This window comes from Cololabis saira, chromosome 15 (assembly GCF_033807715.1).
Source record: "Cololabis saira isolate AMF1-May2022 chromosome 15, fColSai1.1, whole genome shotgun sequence".
NCBI lineage: Eukaryota > Metazoa > Chordata > Actinopteri > Beloniformes > Belonidae > Cololabis > Cololabis saira.
In genome coordinates, this window is record NC_084601.1 from 19,580,828 (window position 1) to 19,607,770 (window position 26,943).

General features: G+C 43.0%; 1 protein-coding gene across 1 annotated transcript in view; it reads right to left on the reverse strand.

Moving 5' to 3' along the window:
• Window positions 1-913: 913 nt before the first annotated feature.
• The window catches only part of LOC133460480 (triple functional domain protein-like), a 95,298-nt gene continuing 69,268 nt past the window's right edge, over window positions 914-26,943 (reverse strand). The window contains 28 exon segments of the mRNA XM_061741050.1: window positions 914-3,385; window positions 5,617-5,755; window positions 5,836-6,036; window positions 8,724-8,802; window positions 8,879-9,000; window positions 9,684-9,846; window positions 9,933-9,979; window positions 9,981-10,166; window positions 12,920-13,167; window positions 14,156-14,613; window positions 14,736-14,996; window positions 15,540-15,720; window positions 17,408-17,599; window positions 17,683-17,760; window positions 17,858-17,908; window positions 18,487-18,579; window positions 18,679-18,768; window positions 18,860-18,929; window positions 19,025-19,128; window positions 19,235-19,301; window positions 19,398-19,546; window positions 20,642-20,737; window positions 23,287-23,472; window positions 23,549-23,742; window positions 23,833-23,940; window positions 24,628-24,871; window positions 24,969-25,068; window positions 25,176-25,318. Coding sequence (XP_061597034.1) covers window positions 2,828-3,385; window positions 5,617-5,755; window positions 5,836-6,036; window positions 8,724-8,802; window positions 8,879-9,000; window positions 9,684-9,846; window positions 9,933-9,979; window positions 9,981-10,166; window positions 12,920-13,167; window positions 14,156-14,613; window positions 14,736-14,996; window positions 15,540-15,720; window positions 17,408-17,599; window positions 17,683-17,760; window positions 17,858-17,908; window positions 18,487-18,579; window positions 18,679-18,768; window positions 18,860-18,929; window positions 19,025-19,128; window positions 19,235-19,301; window positions 19,398-19,546; window positions 20,642-20,737; window positions 23,287-23,472; window positions 23,549-23,742; window positions 23,833-23,940; window positions 24,628-24,871; window positions 24,969-25,068; window positions 25,176-25,318 — 4,608 coding nt within the window. The 3' untranslated portion in view covers window positions 914-2,827.

Genomic DNA, 26,943 nt, shown 5'->3' on the forward strand with positions numbered 1-26,943 from the left:
GAAGCTCCACCCTCCACCTATCTCCCAATCACCAAGTCAGTATTGTTTCGGCATCCGGGTTGCCAGCTCTGCTCTAATTATGGCAGCCATGGCAGCCTACGTTCCTGCTGCATTCTGCAGCCTACCTGGCAACCTCTGGTCAGGGGGAGGAGGGGGAGGGTACACGCCGCTCAACAATATTTTGAAAGTGACTGCAGTACCAGTTTTGGACATTTCTTACAGACGGCTCCTTTAAAGATCACAAGATACTAATAAGGTGATAAACTGTTTTGCATCAGAGATGTTACCGTTTTCCATATACATGCTAAAATTATTATCCAATCAAACCTCGTTGTCATTTTATAAAAAAGTTCATTTTCTCCCGGTTTAATATAATTAAATAAAATACTAGAACCTGATAAAATCGCCGTTAGCAGATATGTGCGCCCCCGTGTGGCCAGAAGTGGAACTGCTGCGTGAATGCACCGTCCGCCCAAATGAAAGAATGAACTTGGGTATTTGTTTTGACAGATGAACAGATTACTTCAGAAAATACACAGTAGTGGTTGGACATGGCAACATCTGTAATAGAGACCGGAATTTCTTGAGAAAAAATTAAATAAATAGGTGTGACTTTTTGAATGCTGTTAAAGATCACAAGATACTAATAAGGGGATAAACTGTTTTGCATCAGAGATGTTACTGTTGTCTTGTCTATATCAATACTAAAATTACTATCCAATCAAACCCCGTTGTAATTTTAGAAAAAAAGTTCATTTTCTTCCAGTTTAAATAAAATAAAATACGAGAGCCTTATAAAATCGCCGTTAGCAGATCAATGCGCCCCCGTGTGGCCAGAAGTGGAACTGCAGCTTAAAGACACCGTCCGCCCAAATGAAAGAACGTAAGATAAAAGGAAATCAGGCGGGGCATGTGTGTTCATTATATTTAATTTGCAAATGACTGATGACAAAATGAGAATATTTACAAGAGATAATATATGTATGATCTGTACAAAAATATACATGCAAAGATTAAAAAAAAAAGAAAAAAAGTAGTAAACATGTAATTTATCAAACAATAAAACAGGAAACAAATACAACAAAAAGACAAAATGATGGGAAGGAAAAAAACAAAACAAACCTAAACTGAGGTAATCAGTCCAAGTTACTTGTTTTTAATGGCCTGTGTGCACAACTTTGAATAAATAAAAAACTAACGGGGCGCCCGTTTTTGTTAAAAAACATTTCACATCCCAACTGAATTTCTCGTTTTTACAATAGCTATCTTGCAAATTAAATTTGACTATTTTCAGGATTATTTCACTTTAATGAGAGGAAATTATGGAGAAGATATTTTGGCAACTAGTATCTGAACATAAAATCCAAACATCGTCTAGTAAATAACTCAACTCTTGATCCCCTCGGTGAATCACAAAATCCTTCAATCTCCTGCCTTTTTCTAAAGGTCTTATGGAGACAAAGAGTTCCTCCTGATCCAATATTTGTAAACAATCATTTCCCCCAATCATCAATTACCCTACCCAAGTGAAACAATCACAATTATACCTTTTTAAGTACTATAAAGCTAGAGCGACTTTGGTGTACCAATACTACAGAGGCATACAGTACAAAAACTGTTAAATTATTTTTGATCAAACCGTTGCGATCGGAGATTGATACCCTAACGTGGCCTGGCAGTCGTAACACTCAGCGATCAAATAAACACAAACTACCAGCAGTGCTTGCAGTACCGAGTACATGCTTTTTCTCTAGATTTATTACAGATACAACAGATGTCTTCATAAATAGTTGCATAAAATGTTAAAGCCGCAACATTGCACATGATAATCAAACATAACATACAATGAGTGCATTTACAGTAAGTCGCCTTCCTCGGCCTCCACATTCACGCTCATCTGATTGGCAGTCGCCGCTGCCGCTAAAGCTCCAACTGTCCCGTGTCCCGCTGTCCAAAAGCAGGAGTCGGCAGTGAACGTGAGGAGAAAGAAGGCATAAGTCTATGTACAAGGTAAGGCTTAAACATGTCACATCTGTTTTGTTCTGGAGAAAGCGAATCGATGGATGCCTGTAGTTCCTTCGGGGACTGGACAGCGCAGCATCGGTACTCGACGTGGCGACCGTGGTAACTTAAGATTATGAACGTTATGTAAGCGCAGCCATCAAAAAGCTCGGTCGCTGTTTCCTTTGTCTACAGAGTCCAAAGAAGCTCAGCAACCTTCAACTGAAGACATCATCATACAGTTTAGTTTTTTTGTTTGTTTTGTTTTTAACTTAAACAAAGAGACAATACTTTTTCTTTACATTGTTTCTATAAGAAAGGGCTGCTTCTCCAAAGCATCAGAGTAACAGCTTTAGTGTAAAAGAGCAAAAAGCCGCAGCACGTTTTGCCCGCTGGCTCTCGGCGTCATCACTAGCTTGGCTGACATCACTCTCTCCTGAAAGCTCGGCACCTGTGCAGTGGCGTCAGAGCTCCACCAACCGGCTCCTCTGATCAAATAAAATAAAATAAGTTACTTGATTTATCTATTCTTTTCCCCCACTGAATTAAAAAATCTTTTTCGAGTTAAGACCAGCAGCAGCAGTAGATAAGGGCATCCATTCATCTCGTGATCGGGGACGACTGTTCAAGGGATTCAATTTGTTTGGACCTCAGCAGTTCATTGGAGCCGCTGGCAGGACTACCGGTGTTCACTGGTTCTGTGAAAGAGGACAAGATCAGCATTCACTTTTTCTTTTTAAATCTACACTAGAGACTCCGGAGGACCTGTGCCCCCCCCCCTCTGTGGTGGTGAGGTCGTTGAGGCAGCAGAGAGAGAAAGATGTGTTCAAACTTGAGACTGAAGGCGGGCCTGAATGAAGCCCCGGACTCCTCCGATGGGCCGGGCGTCCGTCTGGTGTTTCCTCCGGTCTATGAAGGAGATGAGGCGGGACGTGTCCAGGCAGCACTCTGCCCTGGCCCGCCCGTCCCCCGGGCCCGCCTGCAGCCACGGCTCCTGCAGACAGAGCCCGGCCGGGGGTCTCCGGCCCGGGTCCGTCCTCAGCAGCAGGCACACCAGGTCCCGGGCCTCCTGGCTCACACCCTGGAAGTAATCCTTGGGGAAGCTGAAGTCCAGCCGGCAGATGTTGAGGCACGTCTCCTCCGCGCTCTCGTCCAGGAAGGGGGAGGCGCCGCTCAGCAGCACGTAGGTGACCACGCCCAGGCTCCACAGGTCGGAGGTCAAGAAGACGGGGTCCCCCAGGACCAACTCTGGGGACGCGAACTCGGGGCTGCCCAGCAGAGGATGGACGTAGTGGGCGCTGTTGAGCTGGACGGCGTCGCCGAAGTCCGTGAGTTTGACGGTCGGCTGACCGCTGGAGTTGTGGACGACCAGCAGGTTCTCAGGCTGGAACAATAGTGTGGAAAAAACTGAGTTAACACACGTTTTGTAACATATTGATGTTGTGTAATTCCACTACTGAGTGCAGATGAACCTCGTGACACTGATGTGATCAGAAACCGTCGACACCCCTCTTTTCCCAATTACTGGGAATCCTTCATTCCCGCCATCCCAACTTGATAACGTATTCTCACAACGGAGAGATTTGGGTACTCGCACAATCGGTGACCTCTATCTGAGTGGAACCTTTGCATCATTCACCCAGCTACGAGGAAAATATCAAATCCCTTGGAGCAAATCAGAGACTATGTACGCATGTATAAGTGCCCTGGCCTTGCTCCTAGATGCCTCCTCCAAAACACGGGTTCTGACAGAAAAGTGTCACATTTTTATGATTCACTACCAACTGTCGACCCCCCTCTATGTCAGCAATTAAAGCTACATGGGAAAATGAGTTTGGGATGCAGATCCCTGACGAGACCTGGGAGAGAGCCTTGAGGTGATTAATACGTGCTACATTAACTCTAGGCATTGCCTCATTCAGTTTCGGGTTCTGCACAGATTCCATTACACCAAATCGAAGCTCCATAAGCTCTTTCCAAATATTTCCCCACAATGTGATAAATGCAACATAGATGAGGCAACTCAGCTCCACACAGCCTTATTCTCTGACCAAAGATAGATAAAAACTACGGTCTGATTACAGACAAAAAATTAATATCGACTTTCTGGAAGAAAAGGGAAGTTCCTAAATCTAAGCTGTGGCTCTCAGAAATGACAAACATCCTTGAACAACCTTGAAAAAATACGATTTTGTTTGAATAAAACAAGAGTTGCAATTTGACAAGTTCTGGCTGCCCCGCGTCCACTACCTGACAAATACCCCATAGTGGACACTCTTTGTAGTTAGTTGTCCACTAGTATTTTCCACTCTGTCTTATCAAAATGATTATTCTCCATTGCTACCTGTATTGTTACACACTATGTACTGAGCAGAATAGGTGGGAGGGAGGGTGGATGTGATGGGAGATTTTCTCTTATGTACCTGTGTATCATGTGTTGTGATGTTATATTTTCTGTTTTCTTTTTGTTCTTCTTAAAAGAAAATGTACATATCCTACAGCTCAAACATTTTCTTCAATAAAATATATTTGACAAAGAAACCGTCGACAGCTTGTAATGAACTTCAGTCAAAGTTATAAAGTGTTAGCTTCTGTTGGAATACAGTTTTTGCATTTGATTTTATTTATTTATTGTATGAAAAGTGGAGTGTCCAGCTGTTTTCGAGTGAAACACCTGGGGGTGTCTATAGTTCCTGTCCTCGCTGGTTCCTCTACATATTTTCCATCCAAACATCCTCTTTTACACAGTTTTAATAAAATCTCTTCCGACTTTTAGTGATTTGTGAACCATCTGCTACAAACGCTGGTAAAAGCCTCAGACTGTAAAGATGCATGAAGTCTCCCGCCGAGGAAAAATCAAATCAATGGAGAATTAACCTGAAATCTTGTCTAACTTCCAGAAGCACCTCTGATCAAAAAGAGAGAGCTGAACTCAAAACTGTTTTAAAAGAATAAACTGCATGTAAAGAGTTCCAGCCAGCGCTGACCACAGACACCTGTCACTCACGTCCCGCTCCCTGCTGATGCTGCAGGGACATCCGCCCAGCTGTTGCCAGGTTACAAACACTCAAATGCAATTATCATTATTTCTGGAAGTTTCTACCAGATCTCTCACTCTCCATTTTATTCTGGAACTGAATCCTTTACTGAAAAAAGTCTCGTCAAATCTTAACATTCACACCCTTGATGGCTACATTTACCTGTTTATTTTTGAAATTCCAATTATTTTATGTAAGAATATACAGCATCTACAGACATCATCACCTTTTCCATTAATTTGAGCATTTCTTTGAATTTTCAGGGCAGCAGTTTTTGTGTTAAAACAGCAGTAATGATGGAAAAACCCAAACGGCTACTTGGAGCTATCAAGACCCTGGTCTGGTTGTTATGAATCATTATGAAACGTTAACGATTCTGAGTTCTTAGCATTTATCGATTGAGATTTATAATGCAGTGTAGGAGGTTGACGTAACACAAAACAGCTGTATAAATACTGTGTAAAGCTGGTTCTGTGGATGTCTTCATCCCTGTGCTGGACTGATGGGGTCCAACTAAACTAACGTTATCGTTAGCTGTCATTGGGACATTGATACGAGCAGATCCACCAATGCCTACCTTTATGTCCAGATGTACTATTCTGCAGTTGTGGAGGTAATGTAAAGCTTCTAAAACGTTCCTCAGGTAGCAGGCCACTTTCTCTTCGGTCAGATTCCCCCAGCTGACGATGTAGTCCAGGAGACGGCCCTGGTCGGCCCTGCAACGCCACGCAAGCATCAGACACTGGAACCGGGGGGTTGTTGGGTTGATGTGAGTGTTTTGTGTTTGTGCACTCACATCTCCAGGACGAGGGCGTAGCTGCTGGGGGTCTCGTACGTGTCGATCAGGCCCACTATGTGCGGGTGTTGAAGTCTCCAGAGCAGGTTGAGTTCCTGAGTCACCTGGTCTCTTCTCATCAGCTTCTTGTTGACGTGTTTCACCGCCACCGTGCGCTTGGTGCCCTGGTGGTCGCAGCGCTTCACCACAGAGAAACGACCCCTAAAGAGGAGAAACAGGACCCACTCTGAGACCGTTTCATCACTTTGATAATCTGAATATTCAAATTTTTATTTGTATTTAACCTTTATTTACCCAGGCAGGCAATTTAAGAACAAATTCTTATTTGCAAATGCAGCCTGAAATCCCTTTCATATGCTGGACACTCAACTGTAGGGCTATATGTAAGTGCTACTTGCTAGTTGTATTATTTTCAAAGTATAAACAGAATATTTACTGGAAATGTTTGGAAAACATATATATGACGAAGATTATATCACTAATCATTAATCAAGCCTTTTAGGGCAGAAACCAGCATTCGTCTTTTTTCCTGTTTGAGCCCAGGTGACGGAGACAGAACTTCCCTGACGCTTTTGTTACTAACCGCCCATGTGGAACCCATAGTAAGTGAAATCCGTGAAGTAGTAACCTTTATTTTATTTACAATTATTATACAAGGCTTCAAATTGCGGAGATCAGCCCTGCCCCACTGCGACCCGAGTAATTGGATTTGAATGGGAGGAAATGAAAAATGATTATGAAAAAAAATACAATAAGTACAGCAGGACAAATTGTGACTGGCGCGTATTTCACTGCTCTTCTGATGCTGCTGCATCCTGACTCGCTCCGTAGCGTCTTTTGTGTGTTTTTTCGAGAGAAGAACATAGTTATGGGTATTTGTTGTCGCTCTTTTTTCTTCTGGGCAAAAAGATTCTTCTAAACCGACATGCCACCATGGATTATATCTGAGAACAGTAATGAACGATTCATCAAAGGCTCCCGTTCTTGAGCTGCTGCTGAAGCTCATTGGCCGTTCTCAGCATTGTTGCTAAGCGACCAACGTTATTGATACAGGAAGTGAAGCGGGGAGACTAACCAATCAGAATGCAGAACACGATGCGCAATGCAAATCCGTGAAGCAGCGAGACGTGAATGGTGAACCGCTGGGGTTACTGTAATCACAGAGGGCGTCTGTGTTTGTAAAGTGAAACTTTCACCACAAACTACCAACCCTATCTCAGCAAACACACAGACCACAAGATCATTTTAATCCCCACCAAATGCAGATATGTTGTTTGGTGGTTTGTTCCCCCGATGTAAATATGCTAGCTGTGCTGCATAGTGATATTATGACTTCAGCCTGTATCCACCCCATACAGTGTAATGATCTGATATTTGTAGCTGATAAACATGAATAAAAGAATCAACACTAAGCTTCACAAAGACACGAATGACACAGGAAGTCCAGATCAGCAGGAGGACGACAGTGAGACAACTGTCTTACAGTCATTATCTTTGATCAAGCTCAAAACCTCTCGCGCTTCAACGAAAACTCCGGCTACATGTACCATTAACTTTTTACTGTTACCATGGCAACTTAAACACATAGGCCAATACGCAATTCTTAAGATTTTGTCACTTGTGAGAAATGTGCTGATATGATAAGATGCTTTGTTACTGAACTAAATGCAGACCTCGGGTGTAAATGCAGAACTACTGCAGGTCCTGAGGTCATTTTAGTCCAGTGTGAATAGTAAACAAGAGACGGGACGTGAAGCGCATAAGACACAGATGTTCTTCGCTTTCACCAGGCTGCCCGGAGGAGACCGGTACACTGCCAAAAAAATCATTTCTAAGAAAGTAAAAAAGACCAGATTAATAGAAGGGCTGTTTTTGCAGTAGCAGTGGGAGATGCAGCTCGAAAATCTTTTACAGTTTAATTTAAACTTCCTAAGACCTTGCGCACACATACGTCAATATACAAGATTTTGTTCTCTACAATATAATATTTAATTTCTTAATGCCCAAAGCATAAAAAAAAATTAAAAAAAAAATTGCATTGTGTCACACATACATACTGTATGTATTTACACACACACACACACACACACACACACACACACACACACACACACACACACACACACACACACACACACACACACACACACACACACACACACACACACACACACACACACACACACACACCAATCAATAAAGTATTTTGGAATTTGAATATGATCAACCTTTTCTTCACCAGGTTAGCCATCATTGGTGTCTCCACCACTCAGGTTCAGTTTTTCTTTCAGACAGTCAGTATTTCCCCTAATCCTCGTCTGTTCCAGGTCTCTGGTGTCTTTTAGGCTCGTAATTACAAAGCTGGACTCGGTTGTGTCACATCTTTGATGTCTTTAGCACCAAATTTCCTGAGTGCATCCATATTTGTTATGTTCAACTTTGTCCAAGATTACCTGCTCTCCCTCTTGCTACTGAACTACTTTAGAGCTATTTTGTTTTAAATCACTTAAACAGTGATGCTTTAATGGATCAAATGTTATTGCAAAACACACAGCATTACTTATTTTGAAAAAAAAACACAACTCCTTTTTGTCACATTTCTGCATTTTAAGATACGTAAGTTTTTCCAAGTTGCACTTTGAAAGGAAAACCCTAAACTGATCACTACTTTGTCACTGCTATCAGGAGAAATCAGGATCACGGTGTTACGAAGAAAGTGTCTTCAGGGAAAGATGCTTGGACACCAAACCTTCTGACATGCGAGAAAAAAGTTGTGCCCTATCTAAAACTAGACAGCGCCCCCTGCTGTACTCAAATAAAATGGTAGCGTACAGTGTTCACCCCCCCCACACAACCCATATCCCCCAAAGCAGCAGCAGATCCGTTACCTTCCCAGTTCAACCACCTCAGCGTAGTGAGACTCAAAGTTGTCCTTCCAGCTCACTCGGACCCCGTCAGAAGTAATCGCTGAAACAAAAAACACACTCAACACCAGCTTTGTCACATGACAGATGGGGTTTAGTACGATCTGTCTGCATCTTACCCAGCACTCTGAGGCTCGCTGACGAAGCTACGCTGCCCAGCTCATTGGTGGCGATACAAGTGTAAACGCCATCGTCCTCAGAGGCCGTGCCGATTATCCGCAACGTGGCTTCACCCGTGTCACTGAAACGCACATGCAGGTTAAAACATCAAGTCAGAATCCCTCTGATTTATAGAGTGCAGTGTAAAATGAACGGATCTACTGGGTTTGAATGAATGAAATGAATGAAAATATATTTATTTCGGCCAGGTCATTCAGAATTTAGACACCAACAGAAAGCATTAGTTCACATAATAAAGAGACCTAACCGAAAAGGAATAGGCTGAAGCTATTGCTTATTTACGCCTCGCTTCTCACATGATCAACTTATTCAGATCGCAACATACAAAACATCATACAAAAAAATCATATTGTTTACACAATCCCGAACATAATTCCGTAATGGTATCATCTACTGGATCCCTCATATTGTTCAAACACATTAAACTTAAACAAACGTTTGAATGCATGAATCGCCTGGCACATCTTCAATTTTTCATCAAGTGCATTCCATATATTTACACCCCTTACAGTAATACATTGATCTTTAATTTTAGTCTTAGACTTTGGTTTTTCAATCATATGTTTCCCTCGAAGCTCATATCTACTTACCCTTATTTTAAACATGCTTACAATTTTACTAGGTAACAATCTGTTGAACATTTTGTACATTATCAATGCTATTTTGTATTCCACTAAATCCATGAATTCAGTTGCAGTGCTGCTGCACAGCAGCACGGCTTGAGCTGAACAGCTGCGGTCGTACCTGTGGGCGATGCTGAAGTGTCCGTTATTGGTGAGGTTGCTCTGGTCGGGGCCTTTCCAGGTGACCGTGGTGCTGGGTCGACCGCAGACCTTACACCTGAGGGTGACGCTCTCTCCGTTGTCACACGTCACGTCGCTCAGAGGTACGAGGAACTCTGGGGGAGCTGACGGGGGAACATGGAAATTAACAACACTGGTTTACTTTTGTCCCAGTTTTAATGCGCACATATTGCACAAAGTTAAAACTTACCATCGTAGATGTAGTTGGGATTTAGAAGCTGGAAAATTAAAAAGAAATGTCAGATGGAAAAGGAGACTTGAGAGGATCGGGACAGGTTCTTGAGGGGAACTGAAACTCACCTTTACAGAAACTTTATTAGTCATCCCATCTCTGGACTTTCTGTAACCGTTCTCCAGCTTGGTCTCCTTCTCCTTTTTTTCAGACTTTTTACGAATGCGCAGGGATGTATGCCAGGAAGACTTTCTACTGAGAAAGACAGAAATGCAAGTGTCCATAAGGATGTTAGCTGCAGAGATGCATGTGGTATCTTCTGTGTGTGGTAACTCAGACAATAACACATTTCTGAGCTGATTGGCTGCTGTCTCTCTTTGTAAATTATGTTTTTAATCTCTTAAATTCCTGCATTTTACCTTTGGCAGCTGTGACGGCATAGTCCTGTTGCAACACGGAGTACGTTTACTTGCCATATGTCGCTGTACCAAAGTTTAGTTTTAAAGTAAATATTGCAGTTACTCTTGCCTGGTTTTAAATGTGGCGGGTGACACGTTACTCTCTGGTGGCCTGCAGCCTGCAGCCTGCCGAGCCGAGTAGGCACCAGTAGAACTTACCTATTAGTCTCAAATTCAGACACACGATTGGCACACTTCCTGATAATTTCACATAAACCAGGCAATTTGACAAACAAATCTACTCCTTTGGCACCACCTGCAGCTGGCAATGCAGTTAGCAAGTTTCCACCGCTCCTGTTGCAATTCTTCCAATCACAGCAAGGGGGGCGTGTTCAGAGAATGTCATTATCAGTCATGCAGACCCCCCCAGCTCCTCACTTTAAATAAATATTTGCCCGCCAGCACTTGAGGAAGACTGAATGAGAAATGACAATATAAGATGTATTATTTACAAAAACTATTTACCTCCATTTGTTACATTATTTATTTATTGTCAGGTATTATCTTTGAAGTTGTTTTGGAAATATGTAAGTATGTTTATTTCTGCTCTAAAGTTGGGCATCTTAACAATGAAGACTGACTGGCTGTTGTAGCCTGTAGTGAGGTCGAGGAGCTGCAGCAACACTGCAGGTTGGGTTGAGTTGTCAGAGTGGAGGTCCATGGAGCTCCACTCCTCCACAAACAGTCTGCACCCAAGTCCCTCTCTAAAAATGAGCTAATCCAAGGTATTCTGCCATAGCCATCTTTGCCTGTGGACATGTTCTGGTCTCTGGAATGTGCATAGAGACAACTTTTGTTGTATTACCAGGGGTGGGCAATCCTTGTCCTCGAGGGTCAGTGTCCTGCATGATTTAGATGTTTTCCTGCTTTAACACACCTGATTCTAATTAATCATCAATTTGTCATCAAGGTCTGCACAATTCTGTTAATGACACTTGAATCATGGTGCAATGTAGAGGGCTGCATTGGGATTGGGTCCCGCGGAACCCAACGCAAATTTCGCGGGAGCGGGCAGTTTGAATTTTGCTGCGGGCGGGAGCGGGCGAACAAAAAAACCCACTGCGGGATCGGGATGTAGTTTAGCGACCAGATGGAAATCAATGACGTGGAAAAGAACCTCAAACAAGGTCTTTACAAAACAAAGACAAAGCAAGGCCAGTCAGATATTTGGAGAAACTGCATTTAGTGTCTGTGGGCGCATGTTGGAAGAGAGAGACACACCGGGATTGGGACCGCAGTCGGTCAGCAGCATTCTCTTCCTCTACAGCAATGTATCGGCCAAGCGATTCATTTGTTAAATTACAGTAATTCGTTTCATTCATTAACATTGTTTATTTTTTTGGTGTTATTTGAGCCACTCACAACCTTCTCTCGTTGCTATAACCACAATCACATAATTGATGCATGCGCAACAGGCGTGTTTTGCGGGAGCGGATGTAAACACTGCGGGAGCGGGCGGGAGTGGAACACACACGTTGCGGGTGCGGGCGGTAATGGTCATAAATGCAGGATGCGGGATGAAAAAAACAGTCCCGTGCAGGGATCTACTGCAACGAAGCAGGGAAACATCTAAAACCTGTAGGACACCGGCCCTAGAGGACCAGTGGCCGGATTCACAAAACATTCTTCTTAAGTGTCATTTTTTTTCAGTTCAGTCTTAAGAAGAAAAAAGAGAAGAAGTCATATTCTCCAAAAAAGTTCTTAAGTATTTTCTCAACTTTCTTCTTAAGAAAAAATTAAGAATAAATGGTATTCTTGAAATAAAATTTCTCAAATTTGTTCTTGACTTTTTCTTAACTTTAAGACAACCTTGACCTATCTTAAAATTTCTTCTGTGAAAAGGTAAGATTCTAATATCACCTTTTTCTCACATTAATCTCATCCACCATAACCTTGAAAAGTTCCTGCATCTCTTTTTCTCCTTCTCCATGTTTAGTGAGTGACTGACGGTTAAGACCCAAACTACCTGTATATGTTGTTTGTTGGGGCGTGCAATGCAATGACATATTTTAAGAAGTTCTTAAGTAGGAAAAATACAAAATTTGTAAGAAATTAGTTCTTAAGACGGTTCTTAAAAAAAAATATTGAGGAATTGCGCTTAAGAACTTTCTTATGAACTTCTTAATTTTAGATCTTAAGACATTTCTTAAGATCGTTCTTAAGAACATATTGGTGAATCCGGCCCCTGGATTGCCCACTAGACGCTATATAAATAAGATTGAATTGAAATCCAGCATGAATCCTCGCATAAAACCCATTTCCATTGTGGTTCGGTCTGTACAACAGGAACAAAGGGGGTATCAGACCCTGTTGGCAACAGAATTTCTGTAAAGTTGCACAGGTGTTACGTCCAGCTGGACATGCAGCATTTTCTTTTGTTCTTCTTTTCCTGAGAACTGTAGTTCTGTAATTCAAGCTGGAGTTAAGGCTTATTTTACACTTCAAATCTATTTGAACATGTTGTATAAGAAGTTCCAGTAACTGTATTGCAACAACGGCTACAAGAAGACGGCTGGATTCTCCCTACGGGGACGGCGGGTGTCTTACTTGGTGGGTGTCTCGGGGCAGTCGGGGACGATGGCTGAGGTGTGTCCCAGCACGAATCCTGGGATCCAGCCCTCGGCGGCGGGGCCTTGCTCAGTCGCCGCCCTGAACACTAGGAACATGTTTTGCTGGTTGCTCGCCAAAATCTGGACCACCTCTCCCTGACTGACGCTGATCTCGTCCTCCTTCACAGCCATGTAGTCCTGGGTCACCAACATGGTGGACACACTACTGCTGCTGCTGCTTTCACTCTGTCAGACAAGGACGGGAGAGCAAGAGCAAACGTTGGACATCAATTTTAAAACTCACTGGCTTCAACAGTTATTTTTAAATCTTGACTTTTTATTAGAAATCTCCAGATAATTACGAGAGTGGCACAGAAAGTAATAAAGTGAGGAGAAAAGTAGGCAAGAACTTAGAAGTGCCACTTCCAAGAGTAATTAATCCCAAACATTTAATGTGTGCTCACTTTGTGTCACTTTTAACAATGCTTAGAAAAAGCTTTATGTGATTGTGGGTGGATCCAAAAACCCAAACATCTTATGGACATGTAGGGTGAACGTTGGAGACAGTTTAAAATGAGGCTTGTAAAAAGATTTTAGCCAAGAGAAAAGAAGAGAAACGAAGCAGGAATTTGTTATTTTCTTCTTGGAGAAAAAGAAAAACCAAAACAGTAACTGGATGAAGAAAGGCTGGAATAACATGAAGATTTGTCATTCAGTCGTCTTTGCTCTGCAGCTCCAGGCAAAGACGAGAGGAGGGGCGTTAGGCTGAATGAGAGGATCTCTGCTGATTACGTTTGTGGCCGAACCACAAACGTCAGAGGTTAGTTGTGGGAAAAGGACATTTCTGTTACACTCCATGAAGACAGAAGGCGGTGACGGACGGCGAAGAGGAAATCAGGGGTTAGTATAAGCTTTGTTAGAGGACAAAAATCTGGAAAAAAAGCCTAAAAGAACATTCACTGAAGAAGAGGTGAAGAAGGTCCTTTAGGAAGACTGAGATTGAAAACATTGAAAGTTGAACCCTTTGCAAGAGCTTGTCTTCAGAAATGGTTGAAAGCTAAAGAGGATGATGCTGAAGAGCGGGGAAGGTTGTCAGAGATGCGTAGTAGGGAGCAGATTAGTAGCGCTGGCTGCAGCAGGACAGCAGACAAGAGGCAGACAGGACGGAGGAGGCCCCCCCCCTCTGCCTCTGTGTTAGTCGGTTCAGCTCGGGGCAGCAGGTGGCAGATCTTACCCCGTTACTCTGGGTGGAGTGGATGGACTGCTCGCTGGCCGAGGAGCACGTACTCATGCGGTCGGCCTCCTTGCTGTGCGTCGAGTGTCTGTGACTCCCGGAGCCGGAGTGGATCTGGTTTGAGTTCTGACGGACCGCGGCGTCTCCCGCCTCTCCCTGGAAGGTGAACGAGCCAGGCCGGCTGGCCGGGGAGCCCGGGATGGAGCTCCAGAACCCAGACCCGGACTTTTGGCCCGGGCTAGGAGGCGGAGGGGGAAGGGCGTCCTTGCCTGCGGCGGGAGCGATCAGGGGCGAGGCGGCGGATAAGCACACGGCTCCGGGCCGGGCTTTGGAGGTCGGTGTGGAGGGCAGAGACGCGACTGGGGCGCGTGGGATGGGGGCTACGGTGCTGGTGGGAGTGGGGTTCTGTGGCGGGTCCTCAGGGGTCTGGGCTGGGCGCTTGCCCTGCGGACTACCCCCTGGAGGAAGCAGGGGAGGAGCAACAGGACGAGGGGATGAACCATGATCACAACCCGAGCAGAACTCACACCTCAGTCACATCGTTCACAAAACTCATTTCACAAATACAGACCAACAATACCTGACATCTTGTTGGGGCCGTCTGCGTCGGCCCCGGGGTGGTGGCGTAGGGGCTGGGGCAGGCGCGAGGGCTGTGGGATCCGGGAAGGCCGGCGGGAGCCGCCCTGGGGTCCCGAGGGGTTGGAGCTGCTCTGGGAGCCTCCGGTTCCAGGGGGTGCACTCGGACCCCCAGCGCCTCCACCTGGAGGTCCCACGCCGGGGGCACAGGGAGCGCCGCTCGCCCCCACGTGGTTCCTCGGATACTCCATGGGCGAGGTCAGAGCTGTGATCAGATACAGAACATCCACGTGTGACGACGGCTCCTCTGTGAAACACTGCAGCCCCGCGTGAGTATGGGCTCAAATTAAAGCCATAAATATTTTGTATCTGTAAATAAACTTTTTACTTTTACTTTACTTAAAATATTTGTACTTGCAAAACATATTTCTACTTGTAGAAATAGATCGCTGATTGGCTCTTATTATTGGCACGTCAAAACAGTGCCATAATTCAGCATAATTCGTAGTTGTAAAAAAAGTTTGTAGCTTTTGTAAAAAAAGTTTGTAGCTTTTGTAAAAAAAGTTTGTAGCTTTTGTAAAAAAAGTTTGTAGCTTTGTATATACAATGTTGCTCACAGACAAATTAATTCCACAGCTACAAAAATGTTTTACAGATGCACAAAATATTTCTACAAGTACAAATATTTTTTGCACACGCACAAAATATTTCTACAAGTACAAATATTTTTTGCAAGTACAAAGTTTATTTACAGATACAAAATATTTATGGCTTTAATTTGAGCCCATACGTGTGTCTGAAAACATACCGTTGAGGAAGTTTCTTTGGCTTTCAAGTATCTGGCTGATCTGAAGGGTCCAAACCTCCCGCACTCCTGGGTGGGAGGAGTGAAGCACAAAAGACTCCACGCTGCCGGTGGTGAGCCGAGAAGTGAGAATGAACTTGCAGGCATCGCCCTCCACGTTCTCCTCCAGACCCAAACAGCTTATCTGAAGGACAAAGGAAAGAAGAGATGAGTCTCACGACATTTAGGTTCAGCTTTTACCCGTTTTGGACCAAACTGAAGCAGACGCTGGTGTTCATGATGGTTCAGCTTTGAAAGGTTTCAAGAGCTGGCGTGCTTTTCTACATACACAGAATCACATCACATATCTTCCAAAGTGTCTTAGTGTACTCAGAACCAAACTTAAACAATGTTCACCTTGTTATTCCCTCAAAAGCAACATCTAAATATTTACAGTCTTTCGTGAACAGTTTTTGCTACGTTGCATGTTTTTTCTATAATTCTGTATCCTATATAGAAGTGATCCCTAATCCCTGTCTTCTGGGGCCGAGCCCTGCGTCATTAAGACGACCCAGACATGACTTGATAGTCACAACATTTTAGTTGGTTGTGAAAATCCTGAAGAGTTTTTGGAGCCAGCATAGCACCAGTTTTCCTGGCTCTGAAGCGGCGCTTGTGCCACTTCAGTGGAAAAGCCTGATTTGCCTCCTCCTGGACTTGCCATTTTATTGTAATGGAGGAGTTGTGTTTCCAATGATCCTGGCAGATGTGTCCTGAAGCAAAATTATCCTCGAGGACAGGCCAGACAAATATTATTCCAAATGGACTTGTATGGGAGAGTTAAATCATAGAGTTATCCCTGGAGCCAGGCCTTTAGGGCCCAGTTAGTTAGCCTGAACAAACAATGTGGGTTCACCCTCCTGTGGGCCGACCACCGCCAGGAGGGGACACACAAGTCTGGTGATACATAGGTGGCAGACGACGGCACGAGCCTCGTCATTCTGACACTTTATTTCTCTGGTGGATGGATGGATGATTGGATGGATGGATGATTGGATGGATGGATGATTGGATGGATGGATGGATGGATGGATGGATGGATGGATGGATGGATGGATGGATGGATGGATGGATGGATGGATGGATGGATGGATGGATGGATGGATGGATGGATGGATGGATGGATGGATGGATGATTGGATGATTGGATGGATGGATGGACGGGCAGGTGGATGGATAAATGGATGGATGGATGGATGAATTAATGAAAGAATGAATGGATGATGGATGGATGAATTAATGAAAGAATGAATGAATGAATGAATGAATGAATGGCTGGATGGATGAATGGATGGATGGATGAATGCATGGGTGGGTGGATAAATGGATGGATGGATGAATGAATTAATGAAAGAATGAATGAATGAATGGATGGATGGATGGATGGATGGATGGATGGATGGATGGATGAATGCATGGGTGGGTGGATAAATGGATGGATGGATGGATGAATTAATGAAAGAATGAATGACTGAATGGCTGGATGGATGAATGAATGTATGGATGAATTAATGAAAGAATGCATGAATGAATGAATGAATGAATGGCTGGCTGGCTGGATGAATGGATGGATGAATTAATGAAAGAATGAATGCATGAATGAATGAATGAATTAATGAATGAATGAATAGCTGGATGGATGAATTAATGAAAGAATGCATGAATGGACGGACGGACGGATGGATGGATGGGCAGGTGGGTGGATGGATGGATGGATGAATGAATGAATGAATGAATGAATGAATGGCTGGATGAATGAATGAATGGGACTATTTGTTTCCAGTTTTGTTAAACTAGATATGTTTCAAGTAAAAAGTGAACCCCTAAATCACCTTGATGCTGTTCTTGTAGAGGAAGCCCGGCAGAGAGAAGCCTTTCTTCTTGTCCAGGGGCTCACTGAAGATGACGAGCTGCTCGAACAGGAACACTCTCCTCTCCTTCATCCGGCCCAGAACATCCCCCTCCGGGTCCGACACCATGAATGTGTCCTGAAGCAACAGGCGGCCCTGAGCCACTATCTTCCCCTGGAGAGAGACGAGCCGAGGTGAGATAAAGGCTGTGGCTTTGGTCTTATGCTGTAGTATTTCTGAACGAGCAAAGTTCCTACATCAAATCCCTGAAGCCGGCCAACGTTCATCATGTCATTACACCTTTTTGGCACGATGCACATGATTTCCACTGCTTTCTGTAAGAGTCAGACACAAAAAGGTTGGAATAAAAGGCTGAATAACGTGCAGATTTTTTTTCAAGGGTTTAAGAGAATCTTAAATTTTCTGTCTTACCTCTAAGTCTACGGACTCGAGCCCTGCCTTTTTAGAGTGTTTATGGAAATCCTAAATAATGCAGAAAAAGACAACCCAGAGAAAGATTGAATGCATTTTTTTTTTTCATTTAATTATTTATTCAAACAGGTTAAAACAAAAAATAATCAGAATACATAAAATGTATATACCGAAAAAAAAAAAAACATAAGCAAAACAAAGCAAATTAAAGAGACAAATCTATATGTAGACAAATATTTCCTGTTTAAAAGGGTGTAGGATGAAGTTTCAAAAAACTTTTCTAGTCCTACCCCTTCTAATGTTCTGTTTTTACAATTTCTTCATTTCACAGAACTTCTAAAAGAAAAGCATAAAAGAAAAGAAAAAGTGGTTCAGCTGAGCAAGGCACTTTGGCTGTCAGTTCATGTGTCCATTTCCGTTTTGTATCCATAAAGAGTATTGATTTTAAAGATTTGTTTAAACTTACTTAGTGATTTGCATGATTTCATTTCATCTTTGCAGTTGTTCCACAGATTAACTCCCTTCACTGATACACAATGGGTTTTGATGTTTGTTCGTACATGCTGTTTTTTGCACCGGTAGACGGCAGCAGCTACAGCTCTGGCGCCCTCTGCTGCACAGATACTGACCTTGAGCAGCAGCTGGTACTTCATGATCCGCTGGACGGGCTTGATGAGCAGGTCTGTGATGGGCGTCCTGTGCCCCAGCCGCTGCTTCAGGTCCTACAACATCAACAGCGTGTCTTCAAAGACTGATGGCAGCAGATTTCGGTGTCTCATATTTGTCAAATGTGCGAAATCTTTAAAGTAAAAACCACATACCTCAAAGTAGGTGTCAATGTACTCAGAGACAATGTGCTCTGATTTGGGCTTGTTCTGACAGTACACTACGTACATGTTGAGCCTCCGTTCCTGCGCAGACACATCACGCATCAGAGGGACTTCAGCACATGAGCAACGGTAGGTACAAATAAAAAAAGTACAACACTCAGAATGGACAAACCTGTTTGAGAAAGAGGGGCCCCAGTCTGTCAGGGTCCTCCAAACATTTTTCCAACTCCCTGAGGAAGTAACTTAGAAAGACAAAAACACAAGATTGACATAAATAATGGTGCTGGTGGCTCTGATGAAGGAAAGTCTACATTTTCAGCATCCATGTGCCACTTACTCTTTGTGCCAGTCATAGATTTGTTGAATGTTGCCAAACACAATCTTGTCCTTCCCCTTCATGTCATCCGGGAGTCCCTCTTCCTTCATCCTGCTCATGTAGCCCTTATGACGGAGATGCAAAAACTCAATTAAAAAAGTTCTGCTTCTTCATTTAAAACCAACACAAAAATTAAGCAACAGTTACGTTGCTGAAGAAGCACGGACTCACCTCCACCACCAGGCTGAGATCTCTGACGTACTCTCGCTCCGTCTCCGCCAACTCCAGCAAAATAAAGCTGAAACACAGAAGAGAGTCACATGTGGAGGTGAACTTAGAGCCGGAGCTCGCCACACATTCACGGAGCTCGAGTGTCCGCCGGCAGAGGACGTACTGTCTTTTCTTGAGGATGCTAGCCCGCCGCTCGTCCATCTCTTCGATGGGGGAAGAGGAGGACATGAGGGAGTTATCGGAGGGGTTGAAGGAGGGAGAGCTGCTGTCGCCCTGATCTACCGACAGAGAGCTGGGCCTGTCCTCCAGAGCCTAGTCAGGGGAAAATTAACCCAATTATCAATTACATCAAAATAAACTTCATCTACATGTAATGATTAGTGATGCACCGATTGTTCGGTAACCGAAATTGTTCGGCCAAAAATGGCAAAAAAACACTTTCGGTGTTCGGTGGAATAAGTGGGAAAAAAACCAACAATTAATAACGGCGTTGTAATATAAGGAAATAGACTGGCCGCTCCTGTACCGGTTGCGCACCACAAACATAAATCGTTGGCCAACCAAAAGCTAACCCCATAAGAATTTTACCTAACATTCACCAGGAGGTGGAACCAAAACAACATAATGCTGGGAAATTAAAAAATGTTCAGTTTTTTATGTTCAATAAATATTTTCTACCTTGTAATTTTGTACAAGATTTTTTTCTTTGAAAAGCATACCTAAATCAAATTTATTTGATTTATGCAATGGTGAAAAAATTGGCAAAATAAATGAAAAACTGCGAAGAACCATGTCCGGTATTGTTCGGTATTCGGCCAAGTGTTTATTATTATTTTCGGTTTCGGCCACAAATTTTCATTTCGGTGCATCACTAGTAATGATGTTTCTCTCTTTTCTATTACTTAATGAATTGATAATGAATTTAATGATAAATGATCCAATAGTATTGATACACAATGGAAATATAGATTAGACACATGTAATCCCAATCAATAAATGTTACCAAGTGGCCTTTTAAAATTGTGAAATAATATTTTACTTGTTGCCATTTGATATGAAGTGATCGTGTTCTATCAACATGTGACCTCATCTCATGTTGATTGATTAGCTCCTGAATTGAATCAAACTCATATCAGGGCAGATTGATGCCAGCAAAGATCGAATGGTCGTTCAGTTGATCAACGTAACTTGTGATTTAGACCTTTATTGACTACTTGGATCCTGTTCTGATCTTAATTCATATACCAGCTTGGTTGATGTTTCTTTCTTTGAACACGGTGTCACGTACATGTGATTCAACATTTAAAATCTTTAAACATTCAATATTTCACTGAAACAAACTCATCATTGAGAAACAAATCAACAAAATAAAGCTCAATAAGCTTTAAGTTAGTCGGTGTATCCTACCATCTTGCTTTTGACCAACTCCTCAATGGCGCTGACCAGCTCAGCGGCGCTGGGCGTCTCTGAACTGGACGGACGCACTGACAAACGAGAAGACGTCTGGGCAAAAGTGGAGAATTTGGAGGATGAAGGAAGATCAAGTATGAGACGATGACAATACACAAGCTCTGAGTTCAGCTCAATCTATCCTGCTATCTTACACTACATTGACACAAGCTGTGATGGCAAATGAAAAGCCTCATCTATCATAAATACTTTAGGTCAGGTGGTACTTTCGATGAGGCCAATTTCAACAGCAGCTTTTTCAGTGTCTGATTTCATCATTAGTTTTATTTTCATGGAAATGCGTTATTTTAGTTAGAAGTGCAAGCAATCACTTAGTCGAGATGTTTGTTTAATGCTGAAATCTAAAGAGCCTTCTCAAAGGAGCATCTCCACTGGTGATGCCTCAGCATTGAAGGGTTTAACAGTTAAAGCAAATACAAAAGGAAACTTGTATCAAATTGGAAGAAAAAGGTGAAAAAGGCTGAATGGAATAAAGAATGAGAAAAAATATTTCTTTTAAAAAAAAATGAGAGAAAGAAAGTTGAAGAGCATACCTAAATGGAAGTGTGTGCTTTCAGGTTTGGTGAGGGACAGCTTTTAAAAACAATTAAATAAAGGATGCTAACAGCAAGAAAGAAAGAAGTACATGTATGTATGTATGCATATATATAAATATATATATTTCAGGAGACTCTCACCCTTGCTGTCCTGAGCTTCAAGACTTTCCCCAGTTAGGTTTTCTGGGTGAGGCTCTGTGCCCTCTGGCCTCGCCAGCATTAAGACATGCCAATTACTCGCATGGGTAATGAGGTTAACGCACAGAGGGTAAAAGGAGAATGAGGACGAGTGGGAAGGGTGGATAACGGAGGGGCTGGTGAAGGGTCGGGGATGATGGGGACGAGGGGAGTGGACGTTCAGCTCCATGTGGGTCATATTTACATTATTATTCAGAGAAGCAGCCTGCTTGGCTCACAGGGAACCAAATATCCTTCTTCTTGTTTTTACTCCGCGGACGGCTCTGTTTCCTTCAAATGTCTCTCAGAAACCAATTTAATCCCAACCTATGACTTAAATCATGCAGAAGAAATTTGCAGTTGTGTGTATTTTAAATGGGTTCAAGGCATTATGAAGCTTAGACAAATCAGGTAATACAGCTTCCTGATCTGCACTGACATTATGAGGGACAAAACAAATCAAATCAAAAGAAAGAAACCTTGATTCAGCTCTGTGCGTCTTTGATCAACAGTACTGTGCGTAAATAATCTGCTAGGCAATCCATCCCAGTGGTGTGTTTAACAAACAGGGTAAAAGTAAAAAAAAAAAAAGACTGAAACTTTAAAAAGAAAAAAGAAGACGGTGAGGGGAAAAAAAAGCTCCACTAAAGAAATTCAGGAATGTTTAAGAGTATGGGTTTAAAAAGAAGAAAGCTAAGTCTTTTTTTAAAAAAAAGCTGCAGGGTTCATGTGAATTTCACTTCTAAAAGAACAAGCTTTAGAAAGTAGAAAAGTAGGGGAAAAAAACAGAATTGAAGATCGAGGCTGAGGGAGGAGACAGAGGGGAAAGAGCGGGGCTTCTCAGATGGAGAGGTATGGAAACTGAGACAAAGCAAAGACAGGACATAAATCAAGGTAATGCTACAGCATGGCAAACAGCAAACGATACAACCAGGAAACAAAACATAAAAGAGAAACAGAAATTAGTGTCAGAGGGTTGTCTGCTTTAGTTGAAGACGAGATTTTGGGTTGCCTTAAGTTTTCATAACTTTCTGCTTTACAAAAGAGGGGAGAATATGATGCACCATGCAAAGATATAATGCTATGCAGAAAGGAAACTGAAGGATCGTTCAAACTACATCAGACAATATCCTTTTTGTGTAATCTGGAAAAACAGCTATGTGAACACAGAAAAGCTTCATAAGTGCTGGATTCATCATTGAGTGGATCACACTCACAAATTAGCTCTATATAAAGACAATGACTCTTGCATCAACTTTAGTCTTCAAAAATAACAAATATGGGGTTGTCAAATTGGCATAAATGTTTTTTTTCAAGTGTTGATGCTGTAAATCCCCATCCTGCTGACTTTTTCATGTATCTATCCAAATGAACTCATACAAAAAATGTATAAAAAAAGCGTTTCAAATTGTAAGGATCCTAGCGGAATTTTTTAAACGCTCGCATATCAATATTGTTAGTAATTAAAGAGCATAGTATAATAAAATCTCAAAAATAGGTAAGAAATTAGAAGGAAGCCCAATAAATTATTAAAAATTAGGAATATCGAAAAGAGCTACATGCATTATGATAAAAAAAAAAAGAATTAAACCCAGGGTGGGTAATAATTTTGACAATCTAACAACTTAAAAGGTAAATTTGCATCGTCATCTGAGGGCTTTAAAAAAAGTAAAAACAAGCTGTTCATCACTGAAGCCTGTACAGTACATTAACGATGCTACATTGTTGAACAAAATCCATGATTGCACCTGTTGTCACATCACAAAGCACTGATGACTTATATTTTAACTTTAAAGAGTATTGTTATTCGATACTCCTGCTGCTTCCCTACGACTAGAGGTTTTACTGTCATGTCCTAACTGTCCTCACCTTGTCATCCTGTGAGTCGGCTTGCAGGAGGCTGTGTTGCTGGATGGCCATGGGTGGAGGGAGGGGCACCGAGTCAGCACCCTCTTCACCTTCCTCCTCTCCACAGCTCTGCATGCCCGAAGAACTAGACTTGGACAACGTACCACTCGACAGACCTTCATTACGAACCCTCTGCAACACACAAGGCTGTCAGGAGAAAGCTTTCTTCACGAGAACCTTACAGAGGCTGTACAACGGAGAAAGCGTGCCAGTATCCACCCACCTCCTCCAGAGTTTCATCCTGCGGCGTCGCGGCGCTGTCGTCCGAGTCCTTCTGGGAGCCTATCATGATCTCCCCGCTCTTCCTCACGTCGCGGCTCTTCTTGTGCTTGTGGGCGAGTTTCTTCACGTGGCCGTCCGCCTTGCCGCTGCTTAGCCGGCGCACGGGACTGGTGAGCCATTTGCGCAGGGTGTTCCCTAGGAAACGAGTTACAGTGCAACATGTTTCAGCAGCTCAGTGTGAATCTCTCCCAAAGGTTTCACTTGGAACAGCACAGATGAAGCTACCTGGTCGCTTAGGCCCTGGTGAGGTGTGGGAGCCCATGCCGTGGCCTGGCTGAAGAGTAGCAGACGATCCCGGCATGATGGAGTCGCTGCTGCAGACTGACAGCGTGTCTGTGGAAGACAGTGCAGTTCTGTATCGCAGAGCCATTTTTTTAAACTTTTTTTTTTTTTTTTAATGAAAATTCCGTCAACAATTACAGTGTCAGGTTTTTAATACTTCACAAAGCAATTATTCTCATATCAATGTCCAGTGGTGATGGTGGTGTCCTCTTGCTGTGCTCTATAATCTGTCAATTTTTCCCATTTTTCCTGAAATTGTGTCTCTTGTAAATCGTAGTTTATATGTCATTTTCCATTACAAATATTTCTTCCACAGTGCTCAGCTATTGCCCCACGGTCGGTGGTTCTGCTTTATACCATAACCTTGTTATTGCTTTTTTACTTGCCGATAGCAGAACTTTAACAAGATATTCATCCTCTTTTTGTATCATATCTTGTCAAATTTCCCAAATAAAGTATCTGTCTAGATTTGGGAATCAAGTATCCTATTATTTTTCTTAAACCCCGCCATATTTTATCCCAATATCCCTATTATCTTCTGGCAAGACCAGAAAATACGCATATGGACCACATCCATGTCTCCACTTAGTCTCCAGCATGGCTGCTGGTTACATATAGTTTCCTTCCTAAAGTTTGGAGTTATAAAATCGCAGAGCCATTTTTAAAGCATTATTCTAACTATTGAAGTAAATATGAACACACACTGCTTAAGAAACACCCGTATGTCACACTCTGTACCTTTGTGGTTGAAAATACCCTCCATCTCCATGGAGGACCTGGAGTGGGCGATGCAGAGCATGGAGCAGGGAACCAGGCCCTCCTGGGCGGGGGAGCGGTCCGTGGTCCGGACCAGGCACCAGTCCGGCTTGTCGTGACACCGCTCCAGAACCTCCACCGTCTGACCGCGCCGCACCGTCAGCTCGTTGCTGTTGCTGGCCATGAAGTCGTGTATGACCACAGTCAGCTCACAGCCCCCGGAGAGCTGAGGACGACAACACCGTGAGACCCAATGAGTTGAGCGTATTCCTGTTTTGAACTCCTCAAAATCAGCGCGTAGTGTGTTTGGTGCGGTTTCCCACCTTGTCGCTGTCCAGTGTGTTCTGAGAGGTGCGCGATGCTAGAGAGATGGTGTCTGGCTGGCTGCTGCCCTCGCCCTGACTGTCCAGGTCCTCCACATCCCTAACACACACCAAACAAATGAGTTGAGACACAAACGATCCAAATGAACCATGGAGATGCAGGTAATGAACCCGCTCAAGGAAAGCGCTCTGTCTAAATGCGTCTACCTTCGGCCCTTGTGATGCTTGGCTGTAGTAGCTTTAGGGATGTGTATGGGCTCCTTGAGGGCCCCTCTCAGGTGAATCGTGCGCTCCTGAATCACCTCCCTGATGTGCTTGATCCAGTCTTGCTTGTTCTCAATGTTGGAAGCCTACAAAAGATGGTGAGGTTCAACGAGACATAACATCTTCTGGAATCTTGTTTAATTCTGAGTCTGAAAAGACCTCCTCGATATTTAACTAAGATCTCTTCTCAGATATATATTATTTAAACTGCTTCCCTCAAGCTGTGCTTTTCCAGTCTTTGTTGTCAGATGTGCTGGAAACAACCCACTCACACACAAAGAAATAATTTCCTCAAAAGGTTTGAGACACCACATGCCCACTGTTAAAGTGGAAGGATATCAAAATGGCAACTACCTCACAGTAAAGTGGACATTTCTAAAAGGATGCCTTTAAACAAATGACATTGTTTAGTCTGGTTAAGTCTGTATTAGCACTATCACCTCCTGAGACCTAACTTTCACTTTGACCCCTTAGTTTTAATGAACTGGCACAATCAAATACATCACACCTGAGTATTTGTTAATATGAGTTAATCACTTCAATACTTTGTGTTTCATACGTAAAGGACATGACTGAGGGCCGTGTTGTGGAATAGTTTGTACTCACCGTCGCTCCATGTTTGGATCCCTGACTTAGCTTTGAATTTAAAATATGAAATAGAGAATTTTACTGGTTTGTATTTAGAAAATATATGGGACATTTTTTTTAAATATTTTAACGCTGACAAAAATGGTTTTACATGATAGAAAAAAGCACAACATTTATAATTTGCCTTGACAACATAATGACGTCCAATTAAGTATGTGATGGATGGTAACCGTGTGTATATATGTGTATGTGTTGTGTTAATCATGAGAGACAGTTTACAATGCACATATTGCATGATCGCTTCTTAGTGGTTAGTTTATTAGTGGACATATATGACAGATTTGTAACACTCAGTATTGATTGTGTTAGGATTTTGGCGTCATGCTGTTAAAACATTTTAGGGATGCCCCGATATCAATACTGGTATCGGTATCGGGCCGATACTGCTCTCATATACTCGTACTCGCAAAAATTATCCGATAGAACGATACCATGCACCGATACCACTTCATTGTTGTTGTAGTTACTGGTTAGTGACTCTAGGGGGAGATGTGGAGCCTGGCGGCGGAGCAGCCGCCGAGCCGCTGCTGCTCAGCCAGCTGTTCCGTGTTTCAGTTTTTTTTATCTTCCTTAATTATACAAACTGCGGTTGAGTATTAGCCTTACTCACAGGGAACTTTATTAAAAACTCCACGTAACTCACAATACAACGTAGTCTCATCGCAGGTACATGAACGTGTGCGGTGCTTCACCTGAAGCCGTCCGTGTGAAACAACATAACCAATCCCATTGCTACATTCCGGTTAGCCGCTAGTCGGCTAAGCTTAGCGTGGTGATGAGAAGAGAGTGATACCTGTGAGTGAGACTGGCGGCGCTATTTCAGGCAAGATAGCGACAATTAATGCAAACGGGATGTCAGCAGTGTGGACATATTTTAAAATAAGGGACGACGACAGAAGCAAGGCAGACTGTGAGCTGTCGGCGCGGCGCGTGGCCGGGGTGCGCGGAGGAAGAAACCCGGCTGGCTAGGTTTTGTTTAAAATTGAATTTCTGTTGCAAATAAAACCTGTCTTCCAATTCATTGCATTTTTCATTGCATTTTTAGCCTAGTTATTTTTGTGGT